Consider the following 16,947-nt stretch of genomic DNA (forward strand, 5'->3'; position numbering starts at 1 on the left):
AAGAAGAGAAACGAGTATTCAGGGAGTCATCTTAAGAAGACATAAGGAAAAAATACCATGATATATTTCCCAACGAATTAGAGACAAATAAGATGTGTTTTCTAAAAATGTTTAAATTGTATTGAAGTCCACTGTACAATCATATATATTTTAGATGGAACTGCCAAATATGAATGTTAGACACATATGCAGAGTTTTACAAAATTAGTGGCCCATCTAAAACAGGTTACTTAGTTTTAAAATATTTGACATGGAAAAGCTGCAAAAATAGTGCAGAGTTTCTGAATAACCTTCACCCAACTTTTCACAATGTTAACATTTTACATAAGCATAGTATAATTATCAAAACTAGGAAATTAGCATTGGTACACTGCCATTAAATACCATTAACTAAACCATAGACCCTATGAGAATATCACCAGTTTTTCCACTAATGTTCTTTCTCTGTTCCAGGACTCAATCCATGATTTCACACTGCATTTATTTATTACATCTCCTTAGTCTCCTCCTGTCTGTGACATTTCTTTAGTCTTTCCTTGTATTTTATGATCTTGCCATTTCTGAAGAGAACTGGTCAGGTATTTTGTAGAATTGTCTCTCGTTTTGGGTTTTTTTATGTTTTCTCCCCCTTGCTTAAGGTTATGCATTTTTGGTAAGAATGCTATAAGATGTGATACTGTGCCCTTCTCTGTATATCCTAACAAGGAGGACATAATTACTGATGTTAACTTCGATCACTTGGTTAAGGGTGTGTGCTGAGTTTCTCCATTGTAGAGTTGCTGTTTTTCCTTCTCCTTGTCTTTCAGGAGATACTGTGAAGCTATGAAAATATTTGTTTCTCTGTAAACTGTCATCCATTAAGGTTAACATCCATTGGTGGCTCTTGCCTGCAACAATTGTTAATGCTATATTTGTCTAATGGTAATTTTGCATTTCCCTCATTTCTTCTATACTTAATTGAAATTATTCTAGAAGGAAAACAGTCCCTTCTCCTTCAGCTATGTTTATATGTATGTATGTGTGTATTTATGTATTCATTCATTTACGCAATTGTTTATTTTATTCAGTATGAGCTCACTGATACTTATTTTATTCTATGGGTCATAATCTAATATTGTTGTTGTTTACTTGGTTATTCAGATTGTTTCAACGTGTCTATTGGGAAACCTATCAAGTTGGCTCCTTTGTTCTTTCAACATGCTTCCATCCTATTTTGGACACTTCCTTTTTTGTTGGCACCACAAAATACTTTATGCTTATCTTGTGTTTTACCTGCCCTCACCCTAGAATCAACCACTTCTACATGGAACTTTGATTCCTTTTGTTGGAAAAACGGTCTTTGGAAACTAAGATCTAGGCAGTAAGTGTGTTCACTGCTACTGGAGTGTCATTTTTTTCTAGGCCTTCTCAGCAGACAGAGCTATAATATATATAGATATATACATAGATATATGTGTGTATGTATTATGTGTACTAACATACATATACACACATATTACATTTATTTCTGTGTCTATCTATATACATATTAAAATCCATGAGTTCAGCAACACAAGGGTCATGTTATTCTTCTCCCTTTCCTTATTTGTAACTGACTTCTGTATTTATGAATCTACATATATATGTATATATAAATATATATAAAATAACTGTGAATTTATAATAATATTGTCAAGGATAATCCAGCACCACACGTTTCAGTGTAGTCTTTCCATCTCGCTCACTTGTAACTTCTTTCTCTGACACTGAGAAACCTGGCTCTCATTATCTCTATTATATTTACTTATTAGGGTAATCCTAGTACACTATAAAAATAGTTTTAGAGGCCGGGCACAGTGGCTCAAGCCTGTAATCCAGCACTTTGGGAGGCCGAAGAGGATGGATCACGAGGTCAGGAGATCGAGGCCATCCTGGCTAACACGGTGAAACCCCATCTCTACTAAAAATACAAAAAATTAGCCAGGCGTGGTGGCGGGCACCTGTATTCCCAGCTACTCAGGAGGCTGAAGCAGGAGAATGGCGTGAACCCGGGAGGCAGAGCTTGCAGTGAGCCGAGATCACGCCACTGCACTCCAGCCTGGGCAACAGAGCAAGACTCCATCTCGATTAAAAAAAAAAAAAAAGTTTCAGAATTGCTAACCCATACCACAATGGGAATAAATTCACTAAAGCAAAATATTGTACAGTTATTTTTGGTTTTAGCTTTATAGTATTCAGTCAAAATATTGTTTTCCAAAGTTACTTAGGTGAGTTCTTTTCTTCCCCTCTCTTTTCAGTGTAATTATGTTATTCATTTGTAATATGGTTAGTAGATCTCTAGATTTTCCCCAGCGTATTTGGGGATAACATGGTAAAAATACATCTACCAGCCTCCTCAGGCTCTTACATAGACTTGGTTGTAGATAGGACAGTCCTCCAGTAAAGGCCACAGGCATATAAGCAAGCCTTCTGGGCTCATTATCTCGGTCCCAGTTAACGTTCGGCTCTAAAGGAGCCCAAAGCTGCCTTGAGTAATGAACCTTGGATACTCAGCAGCCTAGGTATGACCACAGGATGAAAACAGGAAAATGCCTAGCTGCCTTGCAGGGAGTGACTAGATACCTGGAAGCTCTTGTCAGCACCCTCAGAATGTTTCACTGGTACAAACCCTGTAGAAACAGCTGTGTAGAGTATTTGCAGGAAGACTTTAAAGAATCTGTTTTTCGGAGTTGCTATAGTTTAGGTTCCCTTAATTCCTGTAATTGTTTGTGCTTTAATTCTGGATTTTTTTTTTTTTTTTTTTTTTTTTTTGAGACAGAGTCTTGCCCTGTCACCCAGGCTGGAGTGCAATGGCACAATCTTGGCACACTGCAACCTCCGCCTCCTAGGTTCAAACAATTTTCCTGCCTCAGCCTCCAAGTAGCTGGGATTACAGGCACACGCCACCACGCCCAGCTAATTTTTTGTATCTGTAGTAGAGATGGAGTTTCACCATGTTGGCCAGGCTGTTCTCAATCTCCTGACCTCGTGATCCGCCCACCTTGGCCTCCCAAAGCATTGGGATTACAGGCATGAGCCACCGCACCCGGCCTGATTCTGGATTTTATCTGTTCCTCCCAGAGTATCTCTTAACATCTTATTTGGGCCACATTACTTAATAGGAGACTGAGAGAAACAGTGCAGGCTGTCTTATCAAAACACAAGTTCAGATGCAACACTATTGATGCATCTTTTCTACACATTTCATGTCTTGTCAGAAACATTTGTTTTTTGTATAGAAGCTTTCTACTTCCAGCCTATCCCATTTTCTCTTTGATCTTACAGTGAAATCTCTTGGGGGAGATTCAGCAATCCATGTGTCACTGCTAATTAGCAGAAACAACAAAGGATTAACTATGAAACTCTTATACTATTTGGAAAATGGCCTTCTTAATTCTCATCCTATTCTGAAATACATTTTGGTTTTCTTAATAAGATTAGAAACTCTATGATCTTTGCTGCTTGTGAAAACTGAAGAGAAAGTTAAAATATGGGTGACACTAACCTACATCTTAATTATTTGGGGGAAGGTTTTAGTTTGCTTATTTGGTTGGATTTTTCTGTTAAAGAATAAAATAATAATGATCCTAAGAAATCATCATTAAAGTTATGCTTGTGGCACAGCACCTTCCAAAAGTCCACCTCAAACTAAACCAAGGAAATGTAGGGATACTATATATGGAAAAGAAGCCTGGAGTTTTTCTCTGACAGAATGACAAAAACTGTAGTTAAATATCTCATTTATATACCATGATTCCTTTCCAAAGATCTTAGTTTTATCAGGACTGCCTACACACCACTGAGGCAAAACCATTTCTGAGCTGACACATAGCAGCCATCCTCTCAGCAATGTTTTCTTATGTTAGGGGAGGGAAATAAAGGAAAAGCCTCTTTAGAAATAAAGCAACAGAAAAAGAGAAATGCCAGCACACATACGAAGATTACTGGGATTCATGTAACTCTCCCCTCTAGGTTTATTGCCAGGGGCAATGTGTGGTATATGTCTTGGGAGGGGTTTAAAGCATCATTATATTTTACTTTATGTAGCCAACTCTAGGAATTTTCCATCTAAAATGTTATCGGTTTTGGTAAAGAAATTGTTTGTTATGTTCTTTCTTTCCTGACCCTGTAAGTAACCCAGATGTCCCATTCTCACAGAGGGGACAGTGAGGGCCAATTTACCTAAATATTGTGCTAGTGTTTTGCATTTCAAAGTTCCATGAAGTCTTTTTTATTACAGAGGTCCCTATTTTTAAATATATTATTTTTTTGTCATTCAAAAAAAGTACTGATTACATTTTGATTTTTAAAAATTGAAAAAAGAGACTTTGGCACAAATGAAGTCCCTTCCCTAAAATTGTATAGAGTAGAATATTTACCCCCTAAACACTAGACATTTCAGATGAATATTATAAGGATCTTGAGAGCCATGTGGGTAAGGAATGAAAGACATCACGTCATTGTCTTACTATCACAGTATCCTGGAGGTGAATCAAGCATTTGTCTGATATATTCTGAAGTAAGCTGGGTTCTTGGCATAGTTTGTGTGTATGTGTGTGGCCAAGGATGAAGGGTGGGCAGGTAACAGGGATTTTGGTAGAGATGGGGAAGAAGGTCTCTAAGGGACATGAAGAAAGAAGGCAATGAGCAGGTGATAGGGAGCCGTAGGTCTGCCTTTTCTCCGGACTTGAGGTCACGAGAACTCATGAGTGTTCAGGTGATAGGCTGCATTGTGGCCATTCTTCTGTAAAGAACCCAGAGAATTTTATTGGTTAAGCATTTACTATTTGGTGAGACTAAGGAATTGCTTCTTGAAATTCTATTTCTAGAGTGAAACAATGTAACTATTAGATAATTACAGCAATATTATCAATTGAAACTTTAGCAGAATTAAGAATTTACAAAATGGCCTTATGTAAGGGGTATATATTGACACATTTATGGATAACATGATACAATATGCGGTATCTGTGATTTATTTTTAAATACTTCAGAAAAAAAGTTGATGGAGGGAGAGATGAAATAAGATTGGCAGACTGTTGATAATTTTCGAAGTTGGGTAAAGGTTTATTCTTTGGTTCTGCTTTTAGAACAGTGATAGGGTTTGGGTTTTTTTTTTTTTTTTTTTTTTTTTGTAAGTTGAAATGAGGAAGGAGAAAAAAATTTAATATAGAAGTAAAATGAGCATCACATCTTCCAGGATATAACAGATGTAGTTTTTTTGTCTATAGCCAGGGTAGCATTTCACATGGCAGTGGTTGTCAAAGTTTAGGCCTCTAGGCTTTTTCATGGAACCCAGCAGCAAGTTCAGGTCTTAGCACTGTGTTCTGGGAACTGAATGTATTTTCTCTAATGCTATTAGTTATGAGCATATATAGTTGGGGTTGGGGGTTACCATGATTTCCTCTCTTTTCTTTGGGGTAAAATTACGAAAATCAGGAATAGGATGGGTCATGGGGTATTGCTTTTCCATTGCAGAATTCAATACTGCACTTCCTACTGGAGATTTATTTTGCCATGACAAAGATCCCCATTTTTTTTTATTATACTTTAAGTTTTAGGGTACATGTGCACAACGTGCAGATTTGTTACATATGTATACATGTGCCATGTTGGTGTGCTGCACCCATTAACTCGTCATTTAACATTAGGTATATCTCCTAATGCTATCCCTCCCTGCTCCCCTACCCCACAACAGCCCCTGGTGTGTGATGTTCCCCTTCCTGTGTCCATGTGTTCTCATTGTTCAATTCCCACCTATGAGTGAGAACATACGGTGTTTGGTGTTTTGTCCTTGTGATAGTTTGCTGAGAATGATGGTTTCCAGCTTCATCCATGTCCCTACAAAGGACATGAACTCATCATTTTTTATGGCTGCATAGTATTCCATGGTGTATATGTGCCACATTTTCTTAATCCAGTCTATCATTGTTGGACATTTGGGTTGGTTCCAAGTCTTTGCTATTGTGAATAGTGCCACAATAAACATACGTGTGCATGTGTCTTTATAGCAGCATGATTTATAATCCTTTGGGTATATACCCAGTAATGGGATGGCTGGGTCAAATGGTATTTCTAGTTCTAGATCCCTGAGGAATCGCCACACTGACTTCCACAATGGTTGAACTAGTTTACAGTCCCACCAACAGTGTAAAAGTGTTCTGTTTCTCTACATCCTTTCCAGCACCTGTTATTTCCTGACTTTTTAATGATGGCCATTCTAACTGGTGTGAGATGGTATCTCATTGTGGTATTGATTTGCATTTCTCTGATGGCCAGTGATGATGAGCATTTTTTCATGTGTTTTTTTGGCTGCATAAATGTCTTCTTTTGAGAAGTGTCTGTTCATATCCTTCGCCCACTTTTTGATAGGGTTGTTTGTTTTTTTCTTGTAAATTTGTTTGAGTTCATTGTAGATTCTGGATATTAGCCCTTTGTCAGATGAGTAGATTGCAAAAATTTTCTCCCATTCTGTAGGTTGCCTGTTCACTCTGATGGTAGTTTCTTTTGCTGTGCAGAAGCTCTTTAGTTTAATTAGATCCCATTTGTCAATTTTGGCTTTTGTTGCCATTGCTTTTGGTGTTTTAGACATGAAGTCCTTGCCCATGCCTATGTCCTGAATGGTATTGCCTAGGTTTTCTTCTAGGGTTTTTATGGTTTTAGGTCTAACATTTAAGTCTTTAATCCATCTTGAATTAATTTTTGTATAAGGTGTAAGGAAGGGATCCAGTTTCAGCTTTCTATATATGGCTAGCCAGTTTTCCCAGCACCATTTATTAAACAGGGAATCTTTTCCCCATTGCTTGTTTTTGTCAGGTTTGTCAAAGATCAGATAGTTGTAGATATGTGGCATTATTTCTGAGGGCTCTGTTCTTTTCCATTGCTCTATATCTCTGTTTTGGTACCAGTACCATGCTGTTTTGGTTACTGTAGCCTTGTAGTATAGTTTGAAGTCAGGTAGCAAGATGCCTCCAGCCTTGTTCTTTTGGCTTAGGATTGACTTGGCAATGTGGGCTTTTTTTTGGTTCCATATGAACTTTAGTTTTTTCCAATTCTGTGAAGAAAGTCATTGGTAACTTGATGGGGATGGCACTGAATCTATAAATTACCTTGGGCAGTATGGCCATTTTCATGATATTGATCCTTCCTACCCATGAGCATGGAATGTTCTTCCATTTGTTTGTATCCTCTTTTATTTCATTGAACAGTGGTTTGTAGTTCTCCTTGAGGAGGTCCTTCACATCCCTTGTAAGTTGGATTCCTAGGTATTTTATTCTCTTTGAAGCAATTGTGAATGGGAGTTCACTCATGATTTGGCTCTCTGTTTGTCTGTTATTGGTGTATAAGAATGCTTGTGATTTTTGCACATTGATTTTGTATCCTGAGACTTTGCTGAAGTTGCTTATCAGCTTAAGGAGATTTTGGGCTGAGACGACAGGGTTTTCTAGATATACTATCATGTCATCTGCAAACAGGGACAATTTGACTTCCTCTTTTCCTAATTGAATATCCTTTATTTCCTTCTCCTGCCTGATTGCCCTGGCCAGAACTTCCAACACTATGTTGAAAGGATCCCCATTTTTTATTAATTTTTTTTCTCCTTCCTCATTTCAACTTAAAACTACTTCTCTAATCCCCAGGGACTTCATAGCATCTGTGGGGTCTTCTGCCCAGCCACAGTAGCCCGCAAAGGAAAAGAGAAGTTGGGGATTGCTCCCTTTTGTAGCAATAGAGTTTCTCTTCTTTTGGCCTGAGAACAGCAAGGAGTCACTTAGGGGCCTGGGTGTAGAATGTAGCTTTCTTCCTGACATTCCAGCCTTCGCCAACTGCCCTAGACCATTAGTTGCACCAAAGTTAGTTCCATTCAGCAAAAATAAATTGTGAACTTGTTGACATTTTTGTCCTCTTAACAATTCATTGTTTATTTTTCCATGACGGAGAATTTTGATGCAATTATCACTGAGCTTTCTGACAAAAGAGAAATAGCTGAGGAATTTTGATGAGTTACCCACTTCATTAATCAGAACAAGCATCTCTAGTGACAGGGTTAGAATTACAATGAAGATTAGATAGCAAATTGCTGTTCCACCTAACGTCAATCATTCATAGTGACAGTAGTGTGATTACACTTCAGGGAAGAGCTTTTCTGGCTAACAGAACGAGGGCAACTCCAGTGCAGGTAATAAATTTAGCAGGGCGAGCTGTCATTTCTTCTCTTCAGTGGAATCCTTAACAACCAAATGATGTATTGTGGAAGATTTTGTGGGGAGGACACCATTTCACTTTAAAAGTTTCTAAATTTCACCGGGTAGTATTTTATTTTAGAAATTGTTATGGATAGGTTACTTAGGAACAGTTCTTCCTTCAGTGACTCTCTGTATTTTATTTACCTATATCAAGCCTTAATTATTACCACAACTATGATAAAGAGATGATGGAAGTTAGGAAAAGAGTGCCTGACTATATTTGAAAATCTATCAGAAATAAAAACATGGTACAAAAATAAATGAACTAGGAAATAAATGGAGGGAAATCAGACTAGTTACCTGGCTAGTTAAAACTTAAGTTCTCCTGGCTTAAACAGAACAACCCAGTTGTGGTTTTAAATCATACATCTTGTTTTAAAAAGCAAAGGGATAGAGCACTATTGTAGTTCCAAAGTATAGAAAAGTAACGAGGAGAAGCATGCCTGGGAGCATCAGGAAGTAAGCTGGGGGGAGGGAGGAATAGAAAGAATAAATAGTTCAGGTCTGTGGAAGTATGCCACCCTTCTAAATAAAAACAGAACTAGCATCTTTTTCCAGAGAAAATGGAACTGAGTATATTCCTTTCCCAAATATTTCCTTCGAACACATTTATGGGACTCCTGTATACCTGGATAATGTTTGCTATGAATCAAGAATAACTAAGTAGCTATTCTTGATTCACACTTTATTTTTTTAATTTAAATTTTAAGGGGATTGCTTTTTTTGAGCAAGCAGGGAAAAAATCAATAGCAAGTCAGTTTCAAGAAAGTAGTTGCCATACAGGTTTGTCACTTTGCTCTTGTTAGCTTCTGTGTGGTGAACCTGAATTGTAGGCCTTTAAAACTGATCATTTTAGTCTCAAAGTCTCAACATAAGTATTTTTAAAGAAACGTATTGACTATAGAATTTATAAACTCAAAATTTCCCCTCCTACATTCAGATATGTTCCTAACCAATGCTTTTCTACCACGGTAAGTTATGTATACAGTTTTCTTTCACTATAAAAGCAGCAAAAAATGTGCCTTTCTTTTTCAGGAGAGATGTTTTTGCTTAATAGATTAGAGTCATCAGGATGCTGGAATGTTTCAGTTTCAGCCTTAGGTGTAACACTAACTCTTTACTTGTGATTTTAGTCATTAAACCTTTCTCTACTTGAAGTTTTAGCTTGGTGAAGTAAATCATAATAATATCTACAATCTTTATTTTATAATGATGGTTTACAAATTAATAAAAATAATACACGTAAGATGCTTTGAACTTTACAAACAAAAGGATTGTTAAAATCAAAGGATACTATTAATAGTGTTATTATTATCAAGATGGATTATGTTTGTACTGTTTCTTCATTTGAAATAATCCTGAAGTTAAAATTAGAGATAGCTACACATAGAATATTTTACCAAGTCATTCAAGAGGAATCTCTTAAAGGGATTTGGTAAACAGACACAGAAAATTTTCTTTCGACCATGGCACACAAGTTAACGCCATTTTTTTTTCATACTGTATTTTGTGGAACAGGTAAACAAATGATGCAAAGGCATACCCCTCAACTTGGCAGCTGTATCTCTTCTCCCTATTACAACTGAAAGAGTATCCAGTATTCAGCAAATCTCCTTTCCTTCCTCTCTCCCTTCCTCCCTTTCATCCTCTCCAAAAGATCTAAGGTGAAGGTCTAGAACATGTGCCTCATTTGACATATGGAGAGGGCTTTTTAAAGTTTGCCATGGTTTCTCCTAATGAGAAATTATAATGAAGAATATTGTTTAGTTTGTCTAAACAAGAATATAAACTAATACCCTGTTTGGAAAACATTTCTGGCCAAATAGACAATTTCTAAGAATTCTAGTAGATGCTTTCTTATATTATTGGTCTTTTCATTGATACATCCTCTTTCCCGATAACCTCTCAGAAGTAGAGGTCATATCAAACAATTTTGTGCAGAGTCCCCAAATTGAAACACAGTGATGGCTGCTTAGTAAATGCTGAAATGAAGAAACTTAAGTATTTTTATAGAGAAAGAAGCAGTAAATATTTGCCTGATAAATCTGGCAAATCCTTGAAACTGGCAAATCCCCCATACTTCCCACGAAGTCACTTTCTATGAGGTTAGTTTTTGTTTTAATGATCCCCACACTCAGTGCCACTGTCAGATTTACCATTCCCATTTATGAGACCTATTCCCTTCTCTCAGGAGGCTCACAGTCTAGGAGAAAAAGGTAAACTGGTGATTACAATATAGTGTGTTGGGTGTTTTGGCTGAAGAAAGCATAGATTGCTATAGGAACACGGTGGATGGGCAGTTACATTTGGGTAGAGGGATTGGTAACAGGAGGGCTTCCTGAGAGAGGTGACTACTGTAGTTAGGCAGAAAGAAGGCAGAAAAGAGGGACAGAGAAATTAGTATTAGGTTGGTGCAAAAGTTATTGCAGTTTTTGGCTATGAAAAGCAATGGCAAAAACCGCAATTACTTTTGCACCAACCTAATATGAACATAGGAAACTATGAAACGGCATGGTTGGTGTCAAGGCCAAAAGCTGAAAGTAATTTGATCTAGAAGGAATGTAAAGTTTGCTGAAAAGAGAGAAGATATAAGCAAGGACTAGGTCTCAGTGATTTTCTTAGACTAGGATCATGAGTAAAGTACTGCTGTGGGGACATCCTTAGGATCAGTGACCTTGTCTAATTTGCTGTCAAGTGCATGTAGTGGAAGATTATAGGCAGCCTGATCATCTAGTCTCTCTAGACTCACCAAAGCCCTAAAGTGGTCAGTGGTAGTAGCCCAGCTGATTTTGTTGTTTACAGCTGTCTTATTCTCAGGAACCAGAGACTCCATCCCATCTTCATGGAATCTCCCCGTTCACTTGTGTGGACACTAGTGTGTCAGAAACGGTAATGAATTAAATGGTTGGTATTTTGAGCTCCAAGACACCTGGCAGGGGGAGTCATGTTGGAAACAAGTTTTCAAGCTTCTCAAACAAGCCCCTTGGTTCATGTCATAGATATGACTTATTCCAGCTCCCCGTGGGACTTGTGGCTTACAATGACAATGAAATATTTTAGTTTAAGTTGTGAGGCTGAGAATGCCTCATTTGCATGATTGAATATTCCTTGTCATTATTAGCATAAAGGAATTGTGCTTTGTCTCTTCCTTTCCATTAAGACAACAGTTCCTATATTTGTTTTTAAAAAGTGTGAGGGGAAAATCTGAGGAGAGGGCTGTCAGTGTTAGATATTAGAAACACTAGTGCTGATGGGTGGTGATTTTCCTAATATTTCTGCTGCAGTGTCAAAAACGGTATTTCGCTGCCTGGCATAAGCTGATTCTTGATCATAGGATTAAGCTGGGGAAAGCTGGGACCCTGTCTGACTGGAAGATTCAGCTGAAGGTCCTGCGGGCCTGGCGAGACTACACAAGATTCCAGAAGTTGGGGCGGGAGACTCAAGCCTTGGAAAATGATCTTGGGGAAGAAAACAGGTATCATTATTTGTATTGTGAAAATCCTTGTAGTATGTTTATCTAGGATATTTCCCTCCTGAAGAACCCACAAATAAACTTTACACATGCCAACTAGAATAATCTTAACCACTTATAAAATATGGTAATCACAGTTTTTCTATGTTACATCTCAAACTAGAAAATTTTAACTGAAAATTATAAGTAAACAAAATTATTTAAATAATGCTAGCTGGGAGCAGCGGGATGTGCCTGTAATCCCAGCTACTCAGAAGGCTAAGGCAGAAGGATCACTTGAGCCTAGGAGTTCGAGACCAGCCTGGGGAACATAGTGAGACCCTGTCTCCAATAAAATAAAATGAAATGAAATGAAATGAAATGAAATGAAATAAATAAAATACATTGTACATGATCTTTCTTTAATGGAAGCAAGTATTAGGATTTTCCCTTGCGTTCTAGTGTAGTAGCATTGTACCCTGGACCATCTTACAATTCAAAAGAGGGTGTTTGGCTTATATGCCAATAATTCTCATTCATAGAAATCACTGTCTGCACATAAAATGTTAATTAAGGACACAGAGAACATCCATCTGGGAGGGCCAACCTGCCAAAAGTGATTCCTCCCACTCTACCATCTTTTGTTCCACACCTTATTTAGAGGTTTTTTGACACCTTTATAACAGCTCCTTCTTATGTTTGTGAATGACACAGAATTCTGTCTTCAAATGAGGCTTTCTTTATTCCATCATCTTAAAATCAAATAATTTTCTTATTATTATTTACAAGTTCAAGTTTGCATTCTTGAATCAAAATCACAGATGTAAAACGAACCATTCGGTTGTTTGTTTTTCATTATTTCTTCTAAAAAAAGTGATAAATGATGTGCAAAACGTGCAGGTTTGTTATATAGGTATACGTGTGCCATGGTGGTTCGCTGCACCTATTGACCCATCCTCTAAGTTTCCTTCCCTCATCCTCCACCCCTCAACAGGCCCTGGTGTGTGCTGTTGCCCTCTCTGTGTCCATGTGAAGGAACCATTTGTTTACTTAGGGGTTGGGGAGAAATTCATGTTTTCATAAGTAATCACTTCTCTACTGGCAGTTCTGTCATTCATTCAGGACGAAAAATCACATGAATGATAAATGTAAGTATGGTTACATAGAAGGGCATGGTGCCTCTTAAAGTTGTGCAATCCTGTGATAGCATCAGGCCTGGAGACTGGTGCATGGCCCCTTGTCCTCAAAGAGCTCACAGTTGAATGGGCAAAACAACATCTAGAGACTGTACAGGTGTTGAGTAGTATTGTAAACTGAATAATACATCTCCATCTGCTGCTGAGAATGTGGCAAGAATGTGTAGCTGTGGCTAAGGAGATTCCTAAAGAGTGCCAGGAAAGGCATTATCAAGAAGATGGGTCTTGATCTGAGCTCTTCATGGTCAATAGGATGTTCCTAGGTAGAGATGGGGAGACTGGGATGATGGCATGAAGCATAGCCATCTGGATTGGCTGGAGATTATCAAGCATGTGGTTGTCAAGTACATCAACTTCTGAATAGCCTTGAATGCCAGGACATGGAGTTAAGGTATCTTTGGTTAAAAAAAAAAAAAAAAAAAAATAGTGAATCCTTGAAGGTTTTTTAAGCAGGAGGGTGACCTAGTCAATTTCCTTTTCCTATTATATGCTGGGACAAATCTTTGGTGAAAAAAATAGAGGCCAACACAGAAAACTCTCCCATAGTTTGTTTCTAAAATCTCAGGACCTGGTGATTGATACAAGGAATTAGGATAGCTTACTCAGAAAGGAATAGCTGGCAGGATTTGTTGGATAAAGAAGGGAAACGGGTTGTAAAGTGGATGAAATGTGAGTGCAGGCATAAAATGAGTAGACACTTGGATGTTGAAGTTAAAAGTGGCCTATGAGATTTACATGCTAGAAGAAACTTGTATAAGGAAAATCTGGAAAATTTAAGATTCTGTTCCAATTAAACTGTTTAAATATAAAGCCCTAAATAGGGACTTCATAATAGCATAATGTGCCAATTTTTTAAAAAAGATCTTCTCAGAACTTTTTGTCTTGTATCTGTGAATTATTTTCAGGTGACTATTTTTAAATGTTTAGAATGGATACTAAACATTTTTTAACTGCCAGAGTTAGAAAACATTTAACTTATAATAATTTTTTACTATAAAGCTTTAGAGCAAAAAAACCCCAGAGCAGGAAGGCACCTCAAGGATCATCTGATCCAGCCCCTCATTTTACAGATGATAAAAGTAAGGCCCAGAGACAGTAAATGACTGAAGGTCACAAAGCAAAGAGCAGCCTCAATGGACACCAAATCCATACTTGTTGAATAATAAGCAAGTCAGGGAACAAATGAAGAACTCAGTTGCTTCCTTTCCTGCAATTTAACTTGATAAGGTTTTGAAGCATACTTTCTAAATAGACAGTTCAGGGATAGGAGAGAGCATTTATTATCATGGTTACTCATTATAGAAACTTAGCTCTGACCAGATTGACAAAACACAGGTGATTCTGTGGTTCACTCACCTGGACATTGAAATTACTTATTATGTTCGTTATTTAAATGTCAGTTGTTTTCCTCATCCTCTAGCTCCCCTCACTGACGTGTGTGTTTGCCACCTCGATTTCCACTCACTGGCCTGTCCGCCATGAAGGGCCCAGACTTGTGGGCTTTTTTCTTTCCCCCCTTTTCTTTCTGTTCTTCCCACTTTCTCCCTGAAGCAACCACAAATCTCTCTCTTTTTAGTATTCATAATTTAGCAACCATCTTTCCTTGTTGAGCCTGTGCTGAGTCTCACTCGCAATCCAAGGATTCATCCACTTATTTCTTCTAAAAATGCATCTTGCTTTTCCTAATAGGAATTGTGGTTACTCTATTTTTGTTCATCTTTATTATTTTAAAAGAAGTTATGGTAATAATGTTATAAAATTTCCTTACAATATTGTGACGCAGCTTCAACATGAACAAATATTTCCAAACCCTGAGGATTCACTTAGTAATACAACAAAATTCTAGTACACACACTAAATTAGACCCTTTGACATGGTGGTATTGAAATTTGAACTGTATATTCAATTTCCTTAGCGTGTTCATTTTTGAAAGTTGGTTCCAGATCTTCCATTCCTCCTCTCCCCCTTTCTGTCTACATTTACAGCTAGCCCCAGACAAAATTGGAAAGAAACAGGGTTTGTTTTCAACATCTGCACCAAAATCTCACAAATCACTACTTAAAAACTTACTCATGTAAGTGAATACCACCTCTACCCCAATAACTATGGATAAATTAAAATAAAAATTTTAAAAAAATCTTCTGCCAGTCCTTCCTGAGCCCCGCTTCCCAGATTTCTCAATTCTTTCCTGGAGCGCATCTCTGCCCTTCTCTGTATTAACCTCCACGGTCTTTAATCCTGCCCTCTCTTGCACCAGTGCTCTGGGCCTTTCCTGGAACATGCTTTTATCTCTTCCCTTTGTCCCTCAAGCCCTTCATTCTTTGTTACTGTAATTCTCACTTGATATGTTATCCCTCCCAGGACATTTTTGTTTGTTTGTTTTAACAGGCACTGTCTGGAAACAGTGCCCAAAGTAGGAGTGACAGAGATTTGAGGGTACTGTGGCAGGCCAGTGAAAAAAACTGGCCCTTTGGCATTCTTCAGACCATCTCATTCGTTTGTTCATTCATTCATTCATACTGTTTGATTGGGATAAATTCATTCAGTCAACCAGCTTTACTGATGTTTACTGTATACTAGATCCTCTCCTAAGTCCTGGGGATAGGATGGGGGAACAAAAATATTAAACATTATTGCCTTCTAGGAGTTTTTTTATCTAAATGGGGAACTTAAAATTGTACCCAAATATTTAACACAATTGCAACAGAAGACACCATAAGATAAATACTTAGGAGTGATATACACATGAATGATATCCTTCATTATGATCCCCTGGGGAGCTTTCTAGAAATAGAAATTCATGGGCCCCACCTTCATTATGATCCCCTGGGGAGCCTTCTAGAAATAGAAATTCATGGGCCCCACCGTCTGAAAGAGGCAGAATGTGGCTAAGTAGAAAAGGGCATTTTTTAGTTTGGAGAAGAACTAGTAAACTACTACATAGGCAGGCTTGTGTAGGAACAGGTCAGGGTGAACACGCCAGGCTCACCTGGAGGTGGGGAGGAGAAGTGAGGCTGAATTGAAAATAGGCCGTCAGATATTCTCATTTCCAGTACTCTGGATTTCAGTGTTCTTTTGGAAATCATTTACGGAGTGTGCCTGTTAATCATGTTCAATTGTCCCCTCTGCTCACGTGGGTATGCAGGTGAGCAGCCAGAAGCTGCATGGTATCTTCACCTGGTAAAGCTCCTGATCTCTCTACCACAGAGGCAGAGGACAAGGCTTTCATAGCCTGGCTCACATGAACAGACACTTCTCAAAAGAAGACATTTATGCAGCCAAAAAACACATGAAAAAAAGCTCATCATCACTGGCCATCAGAGAAATGCAAATCAAAACCACAGTGAGATACCATCCCACACCAGTTAGAATGGCGATCATTAAAAAGTCAGGAAACAACAGGTGCTGGAGAGGATGTGGAGAAATACATCCTTTTACACTGTTGGTGGGACTGTAAACTAGTTCAACCATTGTGGAAGTCAGTGTGGCGATTCCTCAGGGATCTAGAACTAGAAATACCATTTGACCCAGCCATTTCATATACTGGGTATATACCCAAAGGACTATAAATCATGCTGCTATAAAGACACATGCACACGTATGTTTATTGCGGCACTATTCATGATAGCAAAGACTTGGAACCAACCCAAATGTCCATCAACGATAGACTGGATTAAGAAAATGTGGCACATATACACCATGGAATACTATGCAGCCATAAAAAAGGATGAGTTCATGTCCTTTGTAGGGACATGGATGAAACTGGAAACCATCGTTCTCAGTAAACTATCACAAGGACAAAACACCAAACACCGCATGTTCTCACTCATAGGTGGGAATTGAACAATGAGAACACATGGACACAGGAAGGAGAACATCACACTCTGGGGACTGTTGTGGGGTGGGGGGAGGGGGGAGGGACAGCATTAGGAGATATACCTAATGCTAAATGATGAGTTAATGGGTGCAGCACACCAACATGGCACATGGATACATATGTAACAAACCTGCACATTGTGCACATGTACCCTAAAAC

The 16,947-nt window shown here is 38.1% G+C and overlaps 1 protein-coding gene across 1 annotated transcript in view; it reads left to right on the forward strand.

Moving 5' to 3' along the window:
- The window catches only part of CCDC191 (coiled-coil domain containing 191), a 95,398-nt gene that overhangs the window by 25,824 nt on the left and 52,627 nt on the right, over positions 1-16,947 (forward strand). Inside the window, exon 8 of the mRNA XM_012501080.2 lies at positions 11,549-11,739. Within this exon, the coding sequence (XP_012356534.2) occupies positions 11,549-11,739 (191 nt within the window). The remainder of the gene's footprint in view (positions 1-11,548; positions 11,740-16,947) is intronic.

This window comes from Nomascus leucogenys, chromosome 21 (genome assembly GCF_006542625.1).
Source record: "Nomascus leucogenys isolate Asia chromosome 21, Asia_NLE_v1, whole genome shotgun sequence".
NCBI lineage: Eukaryota > Metazoa > Chordata > Mammalia > Primates > Hylobatidae > Nomascus > Nomascus leucogenys.